The sequence below is a fragment of the Crassostrea angulata genome, chromosome 1 (genome assembly GCF_025612915.1).
Source record: "Crassostrea angulata isolate pt1a10 chromosome 1, ASM2561291v2, whole genome shotgun sequence".
In the NCBI taxonomy this organism is placed as follows: domain Eukaryota; kingdom Metazoa; phylum Mollusca; class Bivalvia; order Ostreida; family Ostreidae; genus Magallana; species Magallana angulata.
The window spans coordinates 42,633,019-42,657,599 of NC_069111.1; the positions used below are offsets into that span (position 1 = coordinate 42,633,019).

A 24,581-nucleotide genomic window follows, 5' to 3' on the forward strand; every position below is an offset into this window, starting at 1 on the left:
CCGTTTTCTGCACTTCAGAGATCCTTGCGATGATGAAGACGGTTCCAGCGACTCCTGGGTTGTTGAGAACGGCTCCAGCGACTCCTCCGATGTTGATATAGGCGGACAAATCTAGAGGAAGTGGTTTTTTCTCTTCGTTTTTTTTGAACGTCACAGTCCAATATTTCCGCAATCAAAATCCATAAAACCGCTGTCTGCAGCGCCTGCATTCGAATTTTTGCAAAAACTAAGATTTTTAAGCCCTTCAAATACGTGATGTTCTGTCCTCTATATTTTTGCATGCCTGCAATATTGAGAATAATACATACCTTTTTCCATATCACAGCCAGTATAAGCCTGACACTCCAATATCAGCCCGAGGGATGATATTGGTCGAGGTCTGATACAGGCTGTGATATGGAAAGGGTATTTATCATTATATTTATTACATACTTTTTAATAAAATTTTTAAAAAATCAAATTGAAAAAAAAAGATTTTAAACATTATTTGAAAGTACATATACTCTGTACATGTATTAAATCAAAATATTGGATCTTATTGTTTTATCAAACATGTAGCTACAGAACCGGAATTTCCTCAGCTTTTAAAATTAACTGCTACAAAACATTTACTAGCATTTGAAGTTTTTAACAGCATTAAAATGTTGACTTTAATAACAAATGTTTTATTTTTTCCATAAAAACCGAAACGAAACCGCAAGGGGTGTGATACGGATCTGTATCAGCAATAGGGCTGATAACCTGTATCAGCCTCGGAGGCCGATACGAGTTTTGTACTGCCATCTGTATCACATATGCAAACAAGCAAAACATATTGACGCAAGCGTCAAATGGACCGCAAAAAATATAATTTTTGTATGAATCATCATTGGTTTTTTCCCAAATAAAATTATTAATCTTATCTTCACTTCAGTTTATGAAGATAATCATGGTTATTTAATTGCATGGGGTTCTCAAAAGTATTAAATATAAACCAGGTCAGCTCAAATTTTCAGGTCAATTCAAATGTTCAGGTCTTTCTTAATTTTCGTAAATAATTGATATGGATGTCAGTTCATGATATTTTCTACCACATCTCACATGGAAATATTATAAATACTTACACAAAGTAATTTATATAAAATATCATGTCATTCAGGACTTAAGTATTCGATTTTAGTATGTCCCGTATACCGATCCCGATACAATGTTTTGAAAAGAATGAAAGACTCCGAAATTTTACGAATAGATTATGGTCTCGATAAAAACGCACTTACATGTAACACGACAGTCTATGACCTAAATTATTTACATTTACGAGTAAAACAAAAATTATGTAATATTTTTAGCTCACCTGAGCTGAAAGCTCAAGTGAGCTATTCTGATCACATTTTGTCCGTTGTCCGTCTGTCCATCTGTCTGTCTGTCCGTCTGTAAACTTTTTATATTTTGAACTTCTCTAAAACCGTTTATCCAATTTCAACCAAATTTGGCACAAAGCATCCTTATGGGAGGGCGAATATAAATTGCAGAAATAAAAGTCCGATCTGTATTCAAAGCGGAGAAAACCTTGAAACTGTAGAAAAAGGGGGGTGCATTTTTAATAATCTTCTTAAGAACTACCGAGGCAAATTCAACGTAGTTTAGCATAAATTATCCTTATGGGAAGGAAAATATAAATTGCAAAATTTAAAGGGTAATTCTGTTTCAAATCTGAGTTATTACGAAAATAATGATAAAGGAAAGGCGTGTTTCAATCAGTTTAATAGCTTCGGGATCGGCATCCGGTAAAATGGGCAAAACAAAAGATTGGCAGTTATTAATCTGCCAATCTCATTAAAATTTCAGGATATTTGACGGACTAGTATATTTGTATTCGCTGTAAATATTGCTGCAAAATAATGCGTATTTGAAATTGACGATTGCCGATCTGCCCCGGCTTTTATTTTGCCAAGGCCCGGGTTTGCATACCCATTTTACCAAGACTCGTATTCCATACTCCTAAAACGAGGTTCTTTGTTTGAAGCAGCCATGACATTATACGAAAAAGTGTCGATCTGACTATGATGAATCTGCTTGTTGTGCAACAGTTCGCGTATGAAGGGAAATTTTGAAACATGCAAAATATATTGGTGCCGATTTTGTGAAGTAAATTGAGGCTAAATATTTCAATGCGTTGGCAGTTTCACACATGACGTTGGTGTTAGCTTGTTCTGATTTTCGTTTCGTTTTCATTATTTACGCTTTGTAACCTTTGTAACAATCGTCTGTATTTCGTGATTTTTACGTATCAAATCAAACAGATACTTCGGTAAATCAAACAGTTAATTGTTTACCTGCGCAAATTAAGCAAAATCTGATGTAGGGGTACTGAAATACAATTCATTCTATCGGTAATTCGGCATTATCTTTTGCGTAATGGTAGATTAATGCAATAGGTTTTGTTGAGATGCTCGACATTTTCCCGAGTTTATTCAGTTTAAATAGAGTTTGATATCGCTGACAGAAATATGTAGGTATATACATGTATATATATGATTCATTTCGAAAAAATAAATTGTGTTCTTTATTTGTTATACATGTAGTGCATGTTTCTTGTGTTTAATTGTTTACATTTTCTATTCATTAACCATATTTGAGTGTTAAGCTTCGAATTATAAGCAAGATACAAAGATTTGCTCACAATTCTATGTTTGTACACAGATCTTAAAAACTAAAGATTAAAAAAGTAAAAAATTTGTCAATATTTATTAAGAAAATTTTTAAAGTCTGTTCTTCCAGAAACCAACTTTAACAACTTATTGTATTGTAAACTTTATCTTTTTAGCTCACCTGAGGGTGGGGCCACAATGGGGGGTCGCAGTTTAACAAATGAATATATAGAGTAAATCTTTAAAAATCTTCTTCTCAGAAACTAATCAGCCAGGAAAGCTGAAACTTGTGTGAAAGCATCATCAGGTAATGTAGATTTAAATTTGTGAAAATCATGACCCCCCGGTGGTAGGGTGGGGCCACAATAGGGGATCGAAGTTTTACATATGACTATATATAAAGTAAATCTTTAAAAATCTTCTTCTCAGAAACTAATCGGCCAGAAAAGCTGAAACTTGTGTGGAAGCATCCTCAGGTAGTGTAGATTGAAGTTGTGAAAATCATGACCCCCGGGGGTAGGGTGGGGCCCCAATGGGGGGTCGATGTTTAACATATGAATATATAAAGTAAATCTTTAAAAATCTTCTTCTCAGACACTAATCGGCCAGGAAAGCTTACACTTGTGTGGAAGCATCCTCAGGTAGTGTAGATTGAAAGTTGTGAAAATCATGACCCCCGGGGTAGGGTGGGGCCACAATGGTGGGTCGAAAATTTACATAGGAATATATAGAGTAAATCTTTAAAAATCTTCTTCTCATAAACTAATCAGCCAGGAAAGCTGAAACTTGTGTGAAAGCATCCTCAGATAGTGTAGATTCATAGTTATGAAACAAATGACCCCTGGGGGTAGGGTGGGGCCACAATGGGGGATCGAAGTTTTACATAGGAATATATTAAGTAAATCTTTAAAAATCTTTTTTCTCAGAAACTAATCAGCCAGGAAAGCTGACACTTGTGTGGAAGCATCCTCAGGTAGTGTAGATTCAAAGTTGTGAAAATCATGACCCCCGGGGGTAGGGTGGGGCCACAATGGGGGGTCGAAGTTTTACATATAACTATATATAAAGTAAATCTTTAAAAATCTTCTTCTCAGAAACTAATCAGCCGGCAAAGCTGAAACTTGTGTGGAAGCATCCTCAGGTAGTGTAGATTCAAAGTTGTGAAAATAATAACCCCTGGGGGTAGGTTGGGGCCACAATGGGGGGTCGAAGTTGAACATATGATTACACTGTATATAGAGTAAATCTTTAAAAATCTTCTTCTCAGAAACTAATTAGCCAGGAAAGCTGAAACTTGTGTGGAAGCATTCTCAGGTAGTGTAGATTCAAATTTATGAAAATCATGACCCTTGGGGGTAGGTTTTGAGCCACAATGGGAGGTCGATGTTTTGCATAGGAATATATAGAGTAAATCTTTAAAAATCTTCTTCTTAGAAACTAATCAGCCAGGAAAGCTTACACTTGTGTGAAAGCATCCTCAGGTAGTGTAGATTCAAGGTTGTGGAAATCATGATCCTCAGGGGTAGGGTGGGGCCACAATGGGGGGTCAAAGTTTAACAAAAGAATATATAGGGTAAATCTTTATATCTTTAAAAATCTTCTCAAAAACTAATCATCCAGATGATTCTTTATAATTGTTAAGACTTTGGCCCCAGGACAATTCTTTGGCCTCACGAGAAGGTTCAGAGTTTAATGTACGTTTATATCCCATATATAAACTATTGTTAATGATCTTTTTGAGAACTGCAATACTCAACATATGATATGACTATAAAATCATCCTGTTAGAAAAGGGACTAATGATTATGAACATAAGAAAATCCAGGGGAAAATGGATTTTATTTATACAGGATCTACATGTATTATTGTACATTGTCCAGATAGTTTGTATTATGACTCCATTAAGCTGATTTTATCATACCTATTGTTCCTCAGGTGAGCGATGTTGCCCATGGCTCAAGTGAGCTTTTCTGATCACATTTTGTCCGTTGTCTGTCGTTGTCGTCGTTGTCGTCGTCGTTGTAAACTTTTCACATTTTAATCTTCTTCTCAAGAACCACTGGGCTGATTTCAACCAAATTTAGCACAAAGCACCACTAGGTGAAGGGGATTCAAGTTTGTTCAAATGAAGTGCCACGCCTTCTTTAAAGGGGAGATAATTGAGAATTATTGAAAATTTGTTGGTATTTTTCAAAAATCTTCTTCTCAAAAACTATTCGGCCTGAAAAGTTTAAACTTGTGTGGAGGCATCATCAGGTAGTGTAGATTCAAGTTTGTTCAAATAATGGTCCCCGGGGGTAGGGAGGGGCCACAAGAGGGGGATCAAGATTTACATAGGAATATATAGAGAAAATCTTTAAAAATCTTCTTCTCAAAAACTATTAGGCCAGAAAAGCTCAAATTAAAATGGAAGCATCCTCAGGAAGTGTAGATTCAAGTTTGTTCAAATCTTGGTCCCCGGGGGTAGGGTGGGGCCACAAGAGGGGGATCAAGTTTTACATAGGAATATATAGAGAAAATCTTTAAAAATCTTCGTCTCAAAAACTGTCAGGCCAGAAAAGCTCAAATTAAAATGGGAGCATCCTCAGGTAGTATAGATTCAAGTTTGTTCAAATCTTGGTCCCCGGGGGTAGGGTGGGGCCACAAGAGGGGGATCAAGTTTTACATAGGAATATATAGAGAAAATCTTTAAAAATCTTCTTCTCAAAATCTATTAGGCCAGAAAAGCTCAAATTAAAATGGAAGCATCCTCAGGAAGTGTAGATTCAAATTTGTTTAAATCATGGTCCCCGGGGGTAGGCTGGGGCCACAATTGGGGGATCAAGTTTTACATAGGAATATATAGAGAAAATCTTTAAAAATCTTCTTCTCAAAATTAGGCCAGAAAAGCTCAAATTAAAATGGAAGCATCCTCAGGTAGTGAAGATTCAGGTTTGTTCAAATCATAGTCCCCGGGGGTAGGGTGGGGCCACAATTGGGGGATCAATTTTTACATAGGAATATATAGAGAACATTTTTAAAAATCTTCTTCTCAAAAACTAGTAGGCAAGGAAAGCTCAAATTTGAGTGGAAGCATCCTCAGATAGTGTAGATTCAAGTTTGTTCAAATCATGGTCCCCGGGGGTAGGGTGGGGCCACAATTGGGGGATCAAGTTTTACATAGGAATATATAGAGAAAATATTTAAAAATCTTCTTCTCAAAAACTATTAGGCCAGAAAAGCTCAAATTAAAATGGAGGCATCCCAAGGAAGTGTAGATTCAAGTTTGTTCAAATCATGGTCCCCGGGGGTAGGGTGGGGCCACAATTGGGGGATCAAGTTTTACATAGGAATATATAGAGAAAATCTTTAAAAATCTTCTTCTCGAAAACTATTAGGCAAGGAAAGCTCAAATTTGAGTGGAAGCATCCTCAGATAGTGTAGATTCAAGTTTGTTCAAATCATGGTCCCCGGGGGTAGGGTGAGGCCACAATTGGGGGATCAAGTTTTACATAGGAATATATAGAGAAAATCTTTAAAAATAATCTGGGAAAGTTTTTGGTCCAAACTCAGTACTTACTGAGAAAGCACAGGTTATGCAGATTTATGTTTGATGAAACCATGATTCCCTAGAGAAAAGTGGGGCCACGAAATGGGAGGGGGGGGGGGGGGGTATATAGGAATATAGAAAAATCTTCTTACAGTTACAACAACAAAAGGGGCTTGGTATTTACCAAAAAATAAGAGGTGGATAAAATTGGCAGATTTTCAATTTTTTTAGCAAGATCTACTGTACTCAGTTGTCAGGATATTTTGATACTGTAATGCTAATTTGATCAGAATTAAGGCAATTGTTGCTCAGGTGAGCGATGTGGCCCCTGTGTCTCTTGTTTAAAGGCATACAACATATTTCTACATGCAAATTTACTTTTAATTCATAAAAATATGCATAATAATAATACTATATATAAAAGCTATCCCGCAAAAACGCAGTTACAATATTTAAATTATATCAAACATGCATTCTGAGAGTATTGCATAAGCAATACACGTCCCCTACCGGTTTGTGGAAATTGTGAAAACAATGCACTGTTATGCAGAATATCGAACCCGAACATTAAAAAATTGGAATATAAAAAATTATCTATCTCGAAAATATGTCAACCAGACGCTAAAAAAGTGTAAACTTGATCTGTAGTTTGACATTTTGAAGCTGTTCAGCAAATTTCATATTATTCCTCAGACGCATAAAGAAAAAACGTGTGGAAAGCTGAAGTGGGACAGACAGACGGACAGACAAACGGACGGACAGACGGACTGACGGATGCAGAGGAAAGAGGGGGACTAATAACGGACCGCTTTCTGGCGGTTGTAAAAAACTGTATTTATTACTAAGTATGTAATAATATCGTCTACCTCGTCCGTTAGGAAATCAAGAGAGCTCATGTCCATCTTATCCTAGCTGTGGTCAAATCTAAACTGATCTGCGGAAAATATGTAATAAACGTGTAACCCAAAAAACGTATAAACCCGGTAATGCACCTGGGTTTTTTTCTTTTGTTTTTTTTTTTTGTGTTTTTTTTTTATTTAGAAAGAAGTGAAATTTACATGAAACTTCTGATCAGTTAGATGTGTCAGATGCTCATTTTCATTTAATCATGTCACAAATCATTTATTGATACAGATTTGGGTGAAGACTCGTGCTACGCACTCGTCCATCTCGAAATTTGTATCAAACAAAGAGTACCTTTCTTGGTCTCTAAATAATCCTTATAATTTGCACATTCTGTATTCTCGAACTACAACCCTCAGATCATTATAAGGGCTAAAGAAGATTTGGGATATCTAGGGGAAATCTTCTACATCTTTATGATCGTACCTTAGGTCAATGTAAAAATCAAAGTACTGAAGTACTGACGAGAGTTGATTTTATCGATTATCATTTATTCAAAATCAACGATTTGTGATTTTGCATGCACCAGAAATCAAAATATTTTAAAAATTGTATGGATCCAGGCAAGATTGAACTCTTGTCTTGTTCAATGAAACGCTCGGCTGTCTCCGTTTATCTCCGACAAGCAAGAGAGACTCTGTTTTGTCGGATATTAACGGAGATAGCCAAGCGTCTGGCTGATCGAGACTACTCTAGCGTAGGAATACATACGACTTTAAAAAATATCTAAACTGTTTGTACAAGTTAAAATCTTATTATTTTCATGGTATTAATGAATAAGTTTCCTTGAAAAACAATGCTTCAGGATACATAGCATCGAATTTATGGATTATTTTCAAGAACTAAGTGTTGTCAGCGGTATTGATTTGTGCTTAGGTCCAAACACTGTTTCACTTTCGCTTTGCCTGAGTAAGTGCATTGGAGAGTTGATTAAAATCAACTCCCAATTAAGTTTAAAAGTAGTAACTGATATAAACAATTTGACTTATGACCTCTTGCTTTTTGTTTATTTATAGAAACCAGTTCCGACTCGGTATGCGATACGGACGGTAAACACAAACAACTTCCCCAGGTATGTTACAACTTTTAGTAGACTTTTCCGTTTTGAAATCAAAATACTGAAGTACTGACGGTAGTTGATTTTATCGATCATCATTTATTTTAAAATCAATTTATCTTGCATGGCAATTAGTTTCTAGTTTGTATTTGAATTACGCACTTTTTTATAATATGAATTTTAGACGTTTCCGACAAGAATTTCGAGAAACCCCACATGAATCAGGTTGTCTAATATTTAAAGATAGATTTCAACTACTAGTATGTATCAGTTATCGAATTAATTCTATAAATTGTGTGGATACAAGCACTATTGATATCGAATTCTAGTCTCGTTTAACTAGACGCTCGGCTGTCTCCGTTAATATGTTAATATCCGACAAGCAAGAGAGCCCCTTCTCTGCCCGTCGCAGATTTACGGAGACAGCCGAGCGTCTGGTTGAACGAGACTGTATTAACTCCGGCGTAGGAATATATGAGACTACAAAATATATCTTAATTGTTCATAGTAAAGGTTGATGAAATGCGACTTTAATATTAAGATTCTCTTAATTTTACTTTATCGAAGCATTGAATAATTTGATTACGGACATTGTAAAGTCTAACCCACAATACAAGCTACTAGTAAAACTTTAAAAATCTGAACTTAATGGACTTGGACACGATTTGACTTAAAATTTTCAAATTTTATTTTTCCATTATCAATGTTTATACTGATAAATATAGACGTTTATAACGCTACGTCAAAATTTGAAAGTCAGAGTTCTCAATTCTTTGTTTTGTAAACAAAGCTCGAATATTGTCATTTTTTACATTTGTGTTGTATTGGTACTACGTTTCAATCAAATATATCTTTCTTTTGTTGATAATAGTATTTATGAAGATATTGAATAAGTTTAAATTGTTTTTTACATGCCATTTTGTCAAAGAAATTGTAATTCTCTACATTACATTTTTTTGTAAACAACTATAAGACTCGAGCTTTGTTTACATAACGATTAATTCATACCTCTGTATCTCACCTGTAACTTGACTTTAACATTCAATATTTTGGTCAATCATTTAAAACGCACCAGTAAACCATTTTATACATAAAAAGTAAAAATAATTTTTTGATTTCAAATCGTGTCCAAGTCCCTTTAAAACAAAATATAATGATATGATCTTTCGCGTTATTTTTACAATGCTTAATTTAGAAATCAATTATCACGTGATATCCTTTATTTTCACCCATCAGCATTAATTTACATCTTTGTACATTTCAAGTTCAATTAATAAAAAAATTAAAATTGTTTTTGAAATATCTTTTCTGTGTTCAAGTAGTTAAATACTATGCTTATTGACCATCAATCATTAAGAAATGTAAACTTATTGTTAACTTTAGCAGCTTTATTGTATGATATAATATTTAGTAGTGTTAAGCATTTCCGTTTAGCGACCTCTGTTTTGAAAATGTCAACAGGGCTTGGTTATAAAGAAAATGAAGCATCCTTAATATGATTTTGTAGGCAGTTTATTGTAGAAGATAATGGTAATAAGCACATGACAACTGATTTTTCTCTAAAAGCGTAAATAATTGCTGTTTACAGAGGGACCGCATTCCATATCTATAGAGTTAGATATCGTATGATATTGCAGGTTAATAAGAAAAATCCATGTATTTAACCCATGTACATGTAGATCTCTATGACTTTTTTAGCGAAGTGGTTATTTGAAATTTTTTCCCGGTTTAGGATAGATTATTTATTATCGCAGATATTACGTATGAATTTTCTTTTCAAATAAGATTGTTGGTCTGACAGAATCGAACAACGTGGTAAGAACAAAATATGAGAAAGAAGCAATGGATTTCGTCCTCAGCTATTTTGATAAGTTAAGCACCGATCGTCTTCGTGTTGGTGAAGACAAGACGGAAATAGCACAGCAAGTCGAAATTCCAGATCAAGGTAACTGATCATTTCTACTTCGTTAAATACATGTGCGCTTATAATAATAATGATATACATGTAAATTTAGTTACATGTAAAACAATTTTCATATAGTGCCTGTTTGGAAGGGTAACTGTTGAAATTGACACCCCGAGAAAACCATTGTCAACCGACGCAAAAAGAATTTTATAGAAATGAAGTGAATTCTACGGCGAACCGTGCGCGCATAATTTACGCGCATGTAACAATTCGTTTTATTATACTTTCATGTTAAATACCGAAATCTGATTGGATTACACGCAGTTGATAATCCGTTCTATTACCCTCAGCGTTAGCAACACACCTAGCAACGGGTAACACAACAAATTGTTACATGCGCGTAAATTATGCGCATACGGTTCACCGTAGAATTCAAGTCATTTCTATATAAAAGCAGTAAAAAATTCTCTAAAATTAAGACATTCAGTATAATAAAATAAATAGTGCCTGTTTGGAAGGATAACAGTTGAAATTGACACCCCTCGCGTCGGTTGACAATGGTTTCTTCGGGGTGTCAATGTCAACTGTTACCCTCCCAAACAGGCACTATTTATGAAGTGTTACCCGCTGCTAAGTATTTTGCTAACGCTGGGGGTAATAGAACGGATTACCAATTGCGTCTAAACCAATCATATTTCAGTATTTAACATGAAAGTATAATGATGGGCACCGACTGTAACAAACAAATTTTGTTAGGAAAATCTCGCTTGCGCTGTTAATTCTTTCACTTGTCCAGGTTTAATTTTAGTCTGGATATATTAGATTAATCACTCACAAAGTTGAGTTGGACAAAACAAAGTTCTACCTTATATTAATTGTTAAACACATATGAGGAATCACGGTTTGCTGTCGTATTAACAGATTTTTCTTCTTGTACCTGCAAAATTACATTACTGCAGCTATAATCTGTCCCAAGTACCTGCTTCTATAGATTAACTTTAAATTCAGGCAGTTAAAGTTGACTGCAACTTATCAGAAAATATTGATAAAACAATTCAGATTGATAACGATTAATATTTACATAAACAATTGATATAAACTAGTTCGTGTTTGTAAAAGTTAACCCTTTTCAAGAGGTAAGCTTGATATAATTTATGTTTTCCACTCCGACTCTCAGCAACACTAGAAATGTCATGCCCGAAGTAAACAAAAACATACAAGCGATGAATTTATTTTTACATTATTATTGTTAAGTTGCATTTATAAAAAAAACATATTAGATTTCCTTTTAATTAATAGTTATGATCAACTTATAAACATAAAAACTATCACCTTTAGAATACAGAATAAAAAAAAGTAATGATGTCACTGTACATTTTCAAAAATAGGAATGGAAAATCCCTTTTTTTTATCATAGATATGTTTCTAAATTTAGATATAGGTGGAAAATAAAACGAAAGTGAAATAACAATTTTGTGAGAGTGCCGTAAGCTAAATCATTCGCTGGGTATTTGGAATATTCTCATGTAGGTACTTACTATAGGTAAGAAATTTATTTACTGGGTATAAAGTGAAGTTTTATAAGATAAAGCATTATTTTCTTAATCTCAAGAAGACACACCCTCTTAGAAGGGGGATATTACTAAAAAGATATTTAGCAATAATTTCTCCTCTACTGCACTTTTTATAACAGGCTTTGTCATATATCTTCCATGAGGTGTAGATTAAAAACCATCAAGACATGCCTCTCTGTAAAATATGGGTCACAGTAGGTACCTATTCAACGTTAATATTAGCTCACCTGAACCGAAGGTAAAAGTAAGCTTTTCTAATCACCCGTTGTATATTGTCCGTCCGTCCTAGAAAGAATAATCTTACCGTGACCAGGCTACGCTCAGGTCACAGTAAGAATTCGTCCCATATACTTGCAATGTAGCAGCCGCGAAGCGGATCTGCTTCGCATCGATTTCTGGTCCGTAGGACATCTGTCATTTTAACGATAGAACATTGGGGAACATTAGAACACCCCAAGTCCGTCCGCCATCGTCGGAAACCTACGGTTGATTACGCATCATTTCTCCATCACTCCCTCTTAAATTTCGATGGTCTTATTGAAGCACGTAAGTTGATAAGTGGCTCATAGAACACCCCAGGTAAATTGGTGCAATCAAAAATCGCTTTTAACGCTCGTTCGTTACTGTAGATCTATACGAATGCAGTATCTAACGAGCAGACGAAATCGCAGAACGATTTGTATTTATAGCTAGACTACATGTAGTACTGTACAGTAATGCAACCTTTATTAACAGAAGAGTTCCATTTCTGTAACGACTATATTGTAATTTGATTAAATAATATTTATGAATATTTGCTTATTGAAATGAGCGTCGATATTTAAAAGGACCCTTGGATGATGGAGAGAGAAACGACGCGTAATCAGTTCTGGGTTTCAGACGAAGTCTGTCTGTCTGTCTTTCACATTTTCGACTTCTTCTCAATAGCCTTTGGACCAAATTTAACAAAACTTGGCACAAAGCACCCTTATTTGGAAAGGTTTATAAATTGTTAAAACAAAGAATAAATGAAAAAGTAAAATTAGAGTGTCTTTAAAATTCTTCGCAAGAACAACTGTATCAGAAATGTCAATATTTTCAAAAGCGTTTGTACATATAGAGATGTAAGATATAAGATTGTTCAATTGGTGACCCCAAGACTAATACAGAGGTCCCCAAAAGGGTTAAAAAGATTAACTTGCAAATATTTAAGGAAAATGGTTTCAAGAACTACAACACTACAGTAACTTGCGCAGTTATCATGGTACATATAGTGTAGAATAAATATTCATGACCCCCGAAACAATACCGAGGCCCCAAGAGGGGTTTTAAGTTCAACATTAGAAAATATATATAAAGAACATTTGAACATTTTAGGTCACCTGAGTAACTCGGGTAACTTATTGCGATTGCTTTCAGTTCATCGACGTTTGTCGTCCTTCATGCGTGAACAATTTTACATTTTCACCTTCTTAAAAACTACAAGACCAATTTAAACTAATTTTATTTTGACGTATCCTATGAAAAGATAAATTAAATTATGAATTGCCTTATTGAACTGAGCATTTGTCTAAATGTTAATTGTCATCCATACTATTGAACTGACTCCAAATAACAAAATTTTAACTAGCGGTATCCAAAGAAATAACCTTTTCCGGACCCACCTTTAGAACACTGAGAACATGAACATTGAACGAAAGCCCCGAAAAAAAAATATCGTTGTCTACTGCGAATAAATGGGAAACATTTAAAAAGAACTTTTGTCGTTTTATTTAAACCATCTTGTATTCATTAAAACCGTTTATCGTGGTTAAAGCATATCAGAGACTCAGTTTAAATAATCAAACAATCTGAAAGGCCCAAATCACTTAACAATGAAAAATCAATCGGAGCAGCAAAGACCATCATTGACAGATATGGAATAATAACTGTATATCAGATTGCAAAAATAATAAACATTTAATCGGGTAGTGTTTTAAGATTAAAAAAGAATAGATAGGTGCAAGGAAGGTTTTTGCGAAGTAGACTCCCATATATTTAATGGTGAACAAAATCGAAAGCAATTTCTAATTTAAAAAAAAATTTATATATATATAGTTTATGAAGAGTATAAAAAAATTGGTCTACATTAAATTATTACAAGGGGTGAAACTTCCTTCAATTTTATGAACCTGAAAGATAACTTGGAACTAAAATATGACTCACTAAACAGAGCAAACAACCTACAATTGCCAAAAGCTGGAAAGCAACAACACTGTGCCGGATAATTATGCCTGTGCAAAGATGGCATTTTTGAACCCGCTTAAATGCAGTTTCGTGAACATTCTTATCTACCTATTGAAATAATAGACAATTGTCAAGAGAGTATATCACCACTTTTGATTTTAGTGTGTCCCATTTGACAGGTGAGATATATACCTTTAAAAATTAATATCGCATAGGGAAAAAAATAATTCTCATGAGAGAAATAATCTTCCTGTAGGAAATATTGAAAATCCCTTAAGATTTTCCAAAAATCATATAGGAATCAAATATCCCTATGAGAGAAAAGTATTTCCTTTAGGAATTGTTTCAGAAGGATAGGAATCCTATAGGGAATTAGATTTCCTATCAGATCTTAATATCCTAAGGGGGGTTTGTCCAAATCCTATCGTAATTTAAACTCTTTTTTTTAAATTTAAAAATTCTTTTAATCCGGTAGAAAATTCCAAATATCCAATAGGAAAATTGTTTTTTCCCTTGGCAAAAATTATTTTCCTGTAAGAGTTTATTTTGTAAAGGAAGATATCTCACCTGACACCTAGTGAGATACATGTACATTGATAACAACGGTGGTTACAAACTCCTTAATCAATGGTCTATAATATGTCATATTTGAATTTTTCGACACCTGCAGCTTAGACGGGTGCAATAATGCCACCTTAGCACCAACATAAATATCCGTCACAGCGTTCAACAACGAAGGTTTTGTACGGAATTTTCTTTGATCTTAATAGTGTAGTTGCTCAGAATCCCAGCAAGAAGACAGAATGTGTTACAAAATGTCTTTATAGCATATAATATTATCCGATGTACAAAAACTATTGCATGATCAAAAGACCAAAACAGAAATGAGAGGGGTTAAACTTTTACATACTAATGCTCATGTGTACACTGCAAAGTACACACATGACAATGTGCTTGAATTGGAATACAATTGATTAATCTTCATATTCATCAGATAAAACATGATTGGGCTTTTTTCTATTTCCTTAAATGAACAAATTGTTATCTTGACGTTGTTTTCACTTCCGTTCCCCACTAGGACACTAGGTTTAGCGGTTTTCCAGTGTCAGAAGGGTATACCTCTTTCGGAGTACAGAAGGGTTCAAAATCTGGATTATAAAAACTCAATAACTGGTTTGAAGTGAATGGTATTATCTTAAGAGAATGTAAAGAAAATAAAAGTTGAAAGTACATATTTCTGCCAATAATAGCAAAAGTCTCACTATTTAATTAATAACCCTCGTATAATTCAACCATAATAGTTTTTCAAAATGAATTAATCATGAGAGGCTTTTCATGTTTAAAATACATGACTGATTCTGGTTGTTTAAGAGAAGATACTCTAGAATTTGTTAGCAGTATAATTTGAGAGGAGTTTTATTATAGCATTAAATGATTTATTTTTGACGTCGTCGTGTCAATAACTGCCGTCAGGTGAGCAGACAAATTGAATAACGCGCGTTAGCGCGTTATGATAATTTGTCTGTTCACCTGACGGCAGTTATTGACACGACGACGTCAAAAATATATCATTTAATGCTTATATTTACATTCCGTTACTGAAGAAATCAATTGTTTACTTAAATAAATCGATATTAAGTGCAGATCACGGAGGGAGTGAATAAGTAACAGCAAGAACAGCTGTTTTGTAAAACCGGTTTAAACTGGTTTTCACATAGACTGTTGAGATGAGATCGACGAGCATGAAAATATAATCCATGAAAAATAACTCTTGAAATGTTGCTTTTTACAATAAAGTAAACTTTTTTGTCGAATAATTATAAAACATGGTGTTTTGACAACATTCATGAAATACATTTTTTAACCGATAACATAGAAATCACTGTTTGAGAACTACTTATGTAAATTACTCGTAAATTCATACGCAGTGAATAGGTGTTGCATTTAGAGGCATTTAACCATCACGGAATTTAATGGAAAAACACAGTAGAATGTAAATATATTGCAATAATTTGTTTTTTCATGTTCATAAATCTTCTTATCTCTTGTTTTTTACTTTGTTAAATATTGTATTCAGTATTTACGTTGCACTGTGTATCCTATGTTTGACTTGTGTAAAAGATATATAACGACTTTTTTAAAATATTTATTGCCTGGTCCCTAAAATGCAATTAAAATTAGACTCTTTGACGTCTCTATTTAAGGGATCTGGACTCAGCTGACGTCAAGCTTTGTGGACATTTTGTAATAAAAAAAAACTTCATATTCTTATCAAAGTGTTAGAATAGTTTTTAACCGGGGTTTCCAACGGAAAAATCCGGTTATTGAAATGGTGAAAATGGCGGGCAGGCGGGCGGGTGGCTGCCAAAAGGGTACCCTTATGGTACGGATTACTCCTCCTACAGTTTGCCAGATAGGAAGTTCTTTCGCAGATCAATTGTACATATATTAGAAGTGTGCATATTAATTGCTAGGATTTGGATTTCTGATAATTTATGAAAAAAATACCAGCTTTGGAACTTAGTATTTTTTTTATTGCAAAATATTGCATATAGGGTACCCTTAGTGTACGGATAATTCCTCCTACATTTTTCAAGATAGGAAGTTGTTCTTTTGCAGATCAATTGTACATATATCAGAGATGTGCATAATGCTAGGATTTTGATGTCTGATAATATATGAAAAAATACCAGCTTTTGAACTTAGTCATTTTTTGGCAAAATATTGCATTTGTGTACTCCATTTCTCTGGATACGGTATGTAGTGTTTATCAATTCAGGGTTGACATGGATTATGGATACAGTTCACATAAACGAAAACCCGGTTTGCTGTCACATTGACTGCCTTTCACTTGTCTCAATATGAATTAAAGAAACTGTGTAGCAACATCCAAAATAAAGTGAATTTCGCTAACCTCAGTGACATTTTAATTACTTTTTTAAAGTTTTAACTGTAATCAGTAATCTGGTTGCAGCTTTTTTGGACCACCTAGCGAAGACATATCGGTGATGTGCTCTAACGGTCCAGTCAGCACCCTCTCTGGGATGGTCAGTATAAGGTGTACACTAGGCACCCGTGATGTCCCGACACTAGTTGGTCTGTATAGGCCTCTGATCGTTCGCTGTGCCCGGGGAATAGAGCTACTCTTTCACTTAAAGGATGCTATTGATGAGCGTATGTGCACTTTATGGTTATTGTTAACCATTTTTAAAAAAACAAACATATATAAGCTTAATATTCTTATGATTTATTATTGTACTTGAATTTGGCACCTGAGTAAAGTTTTTCTACATATTTTGAATAGAAATTTTTTTTATACACAACAAGCATAAAATTTGTTTAGTTGTTTAAAGTTTTAACAAAAAACCCAGCTTATTTTGAAAATAGAGATAGTCGGAATTGCAAGTGGCGACCCACTTCATCAATATCTGTTGTGTATTGTTTCACTTGGTACTTTTCTCTTCCAACAGAGGGCCGACAAGAAGTACGTCAAGCCAGCAGAACTCTAGGGGACATCGCCTCTATGGAATGCTTGCTTACTCATTTAGAAGTCAGCGAACATCCTCAAAAATGGAAAATGTTTGTGGATGCTTTGGAGAATAATGGTTAGGGTTTGTGATTTTAAGAGGGCCAGTGACCATTTTAAGGCTATTGTACCATAAAAAATACCTTTAGACGAAGGGCTTTTAATACAAATATAGGAAATTTTAAGATTTTAAGCAAAATCTCAACTACTGGGTATTAAATAGGAATTTTCTTTACTATAAATGATGATTTAAAAATTTGGGGCAGATCTGATAGAAAAGTTTTTTGTTGACCATTCAGTCTCCTTAAAAGATTTAGTAGTATGTTTGAAAAAAGGGAACAGGCAGATGATAAAATCAATAAAAAAAACCTCATTGCTTCTGAACAAATGTTGATTTCAGAGTACCACTACCTCGCGGACGCTCTGAAAGGCCAGGAAGTGCCAAGAGATGTATTCATCAAATTTCGGAAACTTTTGATGGAACACAACCTTGAGTTCATCGGACAATTTAATCCAACGGACGTCCTTCCAGAACTTAATAGGAGGAAAGTATTAAACGATATGGATAAAGAAAATATTATAGCAGAACAAAGGGCGCAGGGAAACATGGGAGCCACAGGCGTTCTTCTTGATCGAGTGTGGCGGCGGCATACCAATTGGTATGAAGAATTTTTGGATGTTCTTTGCAAAGACTACCTGGATATTGTCAAAAGAATGGACACGGATTTTTATGAGAGTATGTCTATGCAATTTAAAAAAACCCTTTTTTAAACATTTTAATCAAGGCGTTGTTGTCTTAGTATATTCTTTTGAGGAATGTCGTTGTTTAAAAAAAAAGATTGAAATAATGCAACATACAAATTATCATTTAATCAAAGGTTTTGATACAATTTATGCTTCTTTGTATTTGATTTTCGGGGTGTTTTGGTTCTAAATACTATTGTGCAAATTGTTTTGGCTTTTCCAATTTTTTTCGGAGGGGGGTTGGGGGAGTTACATATTTATATGTTAAAAGAACATGGTGGGCATCTTGAATAGACAGCAAATGTGGGACCAAATATTAAAAGAGGAATCAATCTCTTTTTATTTGTTGATATCAAAACCATAGAATCTTATTTAGGAAAAGATTCACGGTTTTTAATTTTGGTTGAATAAGGTACAATTAGACATAATACCGGGTAACAAAAGACCCGCTCAGTTTTAAAACAGATACGTTAATCACTTATATTACTGTTCAAGAATTGCTAGGTAGTATGATTTGTAGCAATATACCTCTTATTTATTTACAGATCATTTGTAAATTAGTAGCGTCACATTTATTTAAAAACTTATCTACAAATGAACTGTTTTAAGGATGGCAGATAGCACACAACAGGCAAGTCGAACTTCCAGTAAAACAACTTGCCAGCTCTTCAGAAATTAGCGACAGCAAAAAAGAGGATTCAGATATGGCACCACCAGAATCTTCACCTAGCTCGAACAGATTGGATTCTTTTGGCAGGAAGAGTTCTTCCTCAATTCGTGAGGACTATATGTCAGGTAAGAGCTTATTTAATTTGTAAAGTGTTAAGTTAGATACAAGTAAAATTTATTAAACATATTCATGGAATTAGAGTGAGTTCTACTACAATATATTATTTACTATGCATCCGGGAAAGATGATAAAATTGTTTTCTATATACAGTTTCGAGAAAAAAAAAATGGTGCATAAAATTTCTTTTTCGTGCAAGTCTGCACCAAATACTGCAAACAAGCCCTTATTATGCATTCAGTTGTAGACTTTTGGAAGGGTAGAAAATAAATAACTACAATCACCACCATTGTTTTGTCTCACTTGTTTACTTTTTTAGCAACGGGTGATCCCCAAAATACCCTTGGTGATCGCTCCACTCCCCCACAAGATAGCATTGCTTTTGAACCAAGTGGCGAGTTGACGTTGAATAGCTTCAACAGTGATTCTGGTGATTATGACGATGAAATAACTCACGTTAAGAGAAGGATTGCAGAAGAACAACTAAATTCACTGCATTCAGTTCAGAAACGGGAACCGGAGGATAAATCTATTGAAGATTTGGGGATTCCAGACACGTCAGGAGGTCATACCTTGAGTTTTGTGTCAACCACAGGTTCAAGGTCAACAAATCTGAGGGCAAACATCCAGGCTGGTGACCAGGAAAACCTGAGTAGTATTTCCTCCCTCAGCGGCGGTGCAACTTCATCTTTGGTGGGCCGGCTGTTACAAAGTATCGAGAACTGTGTCAATGAAGATTTACAGAGAGAAGGGGGCGCTGTTCCCAATATCGTAGGACCTGAACATCCAATCATCGGTACTGAATGATATTCTAATCAATTTTGTTGTTTTAATCCGTAAATAAGATAGTTATACATGTATCTTATCGTATGTCTATGATCTTGTTATGATCACACTAAAATGATTAAAAACAACACTGTTTAATATGCAGAAAAAACAAACGATTGTCCAAGGTGTACATACTGTTAACCTTGATAAATTGTATTTTATAGATACAGAGTCTGTTGACGAAAACAACGAGAGTTCAGACGAAGAAGAACGCATCCCTGCTAAACCTCTAAACTTGCGCAGCTATCAAATGGAGTTGGCGCAAGCGGCCCTGCAAGATAAAAACTGCATCATCGTTGCTCCTACTGGAAGTGGAAAAACACATGTTGCTATGAAAATCATACAGGTGTTTATTTTACAATAATGACTGCTGACTGTCCTTATCTACATTGATTTCAGGTCTGCAGAAAAACATTCTTCTTCTTTGCTAATTTCAGAATCATCGTGAAAAACGGAGGCGTCTGAATATACCGAAAGTCGCTTTTTTAGTTGAACAAAGCGCTCTTGCAGAACAACAGGGAAAAGTTTGCAAAGAGTATCTGGGTTGTAAAATTAAGGTTATCACTGGAGAGAAGCAACGCACAGAGAGCCTCCAGAGCCTTTCGTGTTGGATTCAGAAGTATGTGACGTCTTGTACAGTTATAGTTATGTAATCGGCAAGAAGACATTGGTAAGAACCACACAAGATGAAGGAATGTAATTTATTATGTTATGATTACAGAAAGGATGTACTGGTCATCACTGCACAGATTTTGGTTAATGCGTTGGCTACGGGGGACGTTCAGATTGAAGCTTTCTCCTTGATAGTTTTTGACGAGTGTCACCACTCGCACGCCAAGCATCCATACAATCAAATAATGGCGTACTATCTGGATCTTAAGCTGGAAGATAAGCACAAGCAACTCCCCCAAGTATGTTAAACTAAAAATAATTTATGATAAAAGTGAGTTTTTTTTTGCATATAATTGTAATTGCATCTAATTTGTTTCGTTTCAAAAAAGATTGTAGGTCTGACAGCTTCAGTTGGAGTCGGTAAGGCGAAGAATGAAGAGAAAGCAATGGACTGGATCTTTAGCATGATGGCCAACATGGACGCCGAGGAACTTTGTGTTGTTGAAGAAAATAAGGCGGAATTGGCCCAACATGTTAATATTCCAGATCAAGGTAGGATAATTGTAGTTTTATTTCTGTTCATTTCCTTAAAAAAGTCAAGTATATAATACAAAAACTTGACAAACCTACCCACCGACCCCCCCTCCCCCCCTCTCTCTCTCTCTCTCTCTCTCTCTCTCCCTCTCTCTCTCTCTCTCATACAAATGTCAGGTAAAATTAAGGTTTTCTTTGTAGATGTGGTAAAAACTAACTCAAGAAAGAAAAACGACTTCGGGCGAATCATAGATGGCATCATGAAGGCGATTCATAGATGGATGAATCAATCTATACGTAAGTATAGAATAGGGTTTTTTAAGGGTACAAGTTGTAATGCAATCAATATATTTGCATTGGTAACATATTGCTATGAAAAATGATATGAATGAAAACTCTAAACTGAATTTCTGTAGATGCCAGGGCTCTGACGGACCAGAGTGTGCTGAAGCCCCCGGCAGAGTGTGGCAACGATCAGTACACACAGTGGCTCAGTCGACTGTGGAAGGAGGGGGCAAAAATAGTAGACGAGAAGGCCAGGCGCTTCATCCATTCCTGCAGAGTCAATCTGGATGTAAGTTTGCGTATAGTACACCTTTTACTTAAGTAAATATATGTAAATGATTTTGTGGCTAATCGTATTTCATTCCTCTTGTTTACAGATGTATAACAAAGCCTTGATTATATATACCGATGCACGCACCTCTGATTCTCTTGCCTTCATCAAAGATGAACTGAAGCGTTGGGACGAACACCAAATTCCTGACGATACCGACAGAAAACTCAGATCTTTCTTCGAAAGTAAGTACATGCATGAAATTCCTATGCTCAGTTAATTTAATTTTTCTCTTTTCCTTCTAGTGAATAATGTACTTGTATCAAATTTAATTTTTCGCTTAGAAACCCAAGGAAGACTACAGACATATACAATGGATCCAGATCACAATAATCCAAAGCTAATGGAACTACGGAGGTTGATTTTACAAGCATTTGGGAATGATGCTGATTCACGAGGCATTATATTTGTCAGAACCAGAGATTTGGTTAAAGCAATTCACCGTTGGATGATGGAAACGGATGATCTACGACATCTCAAACCTGTCATGTTTACTGGAGCGCAAGCCAAAAGCAGCGCAGGAGGTTCGAAATCTTCTGATGCTTATCAATTTTTATTTAAAGTATCAGCTCAACTACTAATATTAATATTTGTCAGTTGACATGATGAGTTTAGTGGCATGCTTCTATATTCTAAAACAGGAATGACAAAGGTACAGCAGATTGATGCTCTAAGCCTGTTCAAGGAGGGTCGACATAAGATTGTCATTGCTACATCTGTGGCTGAGGAAGGCCTGGATATCCAGAAATGTAATCTTGTGATTCGGTATTCCTATGTCAGTAATGAGATCGCCATGGTCCAGGCAAGAGGCAAGCTTTGCTGAGTTACATTCAGTTGTGGCAGAAGAAATTAAATTTTAAGTTTTACTGCAAATTTAGTGTTTGAATCTGAGTTGGACTGATAAGGAATAAAAGTTTTTGCATGGGTACAACATGTATTACAGCTTTCAGGTTTATGTTTATTCGTGTTTAGGAAGAGGAAGACGTGAGAATGGAAAATACTTTGTGGTGGCTGAACAGGGTGATAAGACTGCTGAGAGGGAGGAGTTGAACATCATCAGGGAAGCTATGATGAACCGTGCCATAGAGCTGCTGAGGGAGAAATTCAGGAGGGAGCGGAGAGAATGTCTGTACATCATACTTGGCTTGCAGAAAAATGCTAAAACAGAGCGTGACCTTGCGGCGAAAAATAAAGAAGGATTCTTAGTCCGCCAGGGCGAATACGTGCTCAGGTTAGTATGGAGATAGTAATGATATTGTGAATGTGGAATATTTGTGTAACATACTAATTTTCAAAAAAGGAACGTAAAATAGTATTTATATAATGAAGATGCTACTGATAAGGACATTCGATCAAATTTATGTCCACCTGAGAACTTTAAATTTCTTGAAAATAACAAACTTTTGCTTGTTAAAATTTACACGTCTATGGTTATGCAGAAAAAAAAAACGGAATAAAAAGTTGGCTTTTCCGAAAAGATTTTTTTTTAATATCAATTTCTTTAACAGATGTCAAAAGTGTAGTAAGTACATATGTATGTCAAATGAGGTCCGAAAGATCCAGAACGCCCACCATGCCTGTATTTGTGACGACATCAAAGAACGAGTCCTGGGGCAGCGCCTGCCCCGGCCCCAGTTCGAGGACGTGGACCTTAAGTGTGCCGTCGGCAAGCTCCTCTGTCGATCCTGTGGGTCAGATCTAGGAAATATCTCCATCTACAAAAATGCCCAGTTCCCGATCCTGAAGATAGAGGGGCTCTTGATGGAGGACAATATGGGAAGACGAGACGTAAAGAAGAAGTGGAAGAGCGTGCCGTTCTTGGTGAAGGAGATAACTGCTGAAGATATATCGCAGCGGGCCCGTGGAGAGAAACTCATTGATATGATGTGAATGAATGTCAAAAAATGATGGGGATGGGGCGGAATTAGTTTAAGCAGCTTTCAGTGCATTGTAGTTTCTGCTTGCATACTGTTCTACACTTGTAATGAATTCTGACTTAAGACATTCGAGAATACTGCGGAGATTTACCAGTTTTATAATATACATGTACAGTCATTCGTTTTGCGTGACTGAATATCATACATTTTTAGCTATTTGTAAAGAGGTAGAAAAAATGAAAACGTATTCTGTATACACAATTATCATACATTGTAAATTCTGATTTGCTGGTGCACTTCATCCTCTTTCGGACTAGTGTACGAATTTTACCATATTCAATAATTATGTAAAACATATTGCATATGTATTTCTGTGTTGATTTTCATGTTGCCTCTATTTTCTCGTTATCTATATTTATGAATAAAATCTATATGTAATTAGCCGTCTCTACCTGTAAATAGATTTAATGTATTTATGACATTTTTAGGCAAATGACATATAACAATATGTGGTTCTTTAAATGAAATGTATATTTGAATGTTGTGAACATGTTTATTTAATACTGAAAGCAATTTGCAGTAATAAGAAACACTTCTACATGTATAATAAAGATTAGAATAGTAATTACATATACACTGTTATGGAACGATCTGCCTCTTAGTAAAAAACGCGTTTGTGAAAGCAAGAAGCATTGGCCACGTCGTGTAGACATGGCATTATGATTTATCTTAAATGTACAGTATTTATAATATTTTATGAATAATTGTGATAAAACTGTCTTTCAATTTGTTATACATTATGTATGCACATTCATTTGATGAAATAAATTAGTGAATTGATGAACACAACATGTACATGTATATTTGAACTATTGTGCCATTGTCTTACAGATATTTTCAGTAAAAATGAATTAAATAAATTAATAGCTATTTTTAAAACTTTTCTGTGTATAGACCTTCGGTTCAGATGAGACAAAATGCCATGTCGTACTCCTAAAATAATTCCTCTAAAAAAGAATCTGATTAAGTAGAAGCACTAATGGTTGTTAGTATGGCGGCTATGTAATAGAATTTTTCTTTTTAGCGTCGCTAGTCTCATCTGTTATTTCATAAACCGAGAATTTCTATGGTTATAAAAAAAAAATATTTTAAAAATAGCCTGGCCATTGGTATATATGATCAACAAAAATTGTTTCATAAATATTAGAATTGGAGTTCTAGAAAGTATTTCATCGATAATTTCTTGTTGGCTA

The 24,581-nt window shown here is 35.0% G+C and overlaps 1 protein-coding gene across 1 annotated transcript in view; it reads left to right on the forward strand.

Annotated features, from left to right (window-relative positions):
• Positions 1-24,252, forward strand: part of LOC128190040 (uncharacterized) — a 46,984-nt gene extending 22,732 nt beyond the window's left edge. The window contains 19 exon segments of the mRNA XM_052861919.1: positions 8,079-8,134; positions 9,905-10,064; positions 16,779-16,790; positions 16,793-16,978; positions 17,275-17,409; positions 17,731-18,066; positions 18,684-18,869; positions 19,181-19,657; positions 19,854-20,035; positions 20,127-20,308; positions 20,411-20,600; positions 20,691-20,853; positions 21,037-21,132; positions 21,252-21,409; positions 21,498-21,636; positions 21,736-21,975; positions 22,093-22,260; positions 22,424-22,682; positions 22,960-24,252. Of these exon segments, the coding sequence (XP_052717879.1) occupies positions 8,079-8,134; positions 9,905-10,064; positions 16,779-16,790; positions 16,793-16,978; positions 17,275-17,409; positions 17,731-18,066; positions 18,684-18,869; positions 19,181-19,657; positions 19,854-20,035; positions 20,127-20,308; positions 20,411-20,600; positions 20,691-20,853; positions 21,037-21,132; positions 21,252-21,409; positions 21,498-21,636; positions 21,736-21,975; positions 22,093-22,260; positions 22,424-22,682; positions 22,960-23,341 (3,707 nt within the window). The 3' untranslated portion in view covers positions 23,342-24,252.
• The last annotated feature ends 329 nt before the right edge of the window (positions 24,253-24,581 follow it).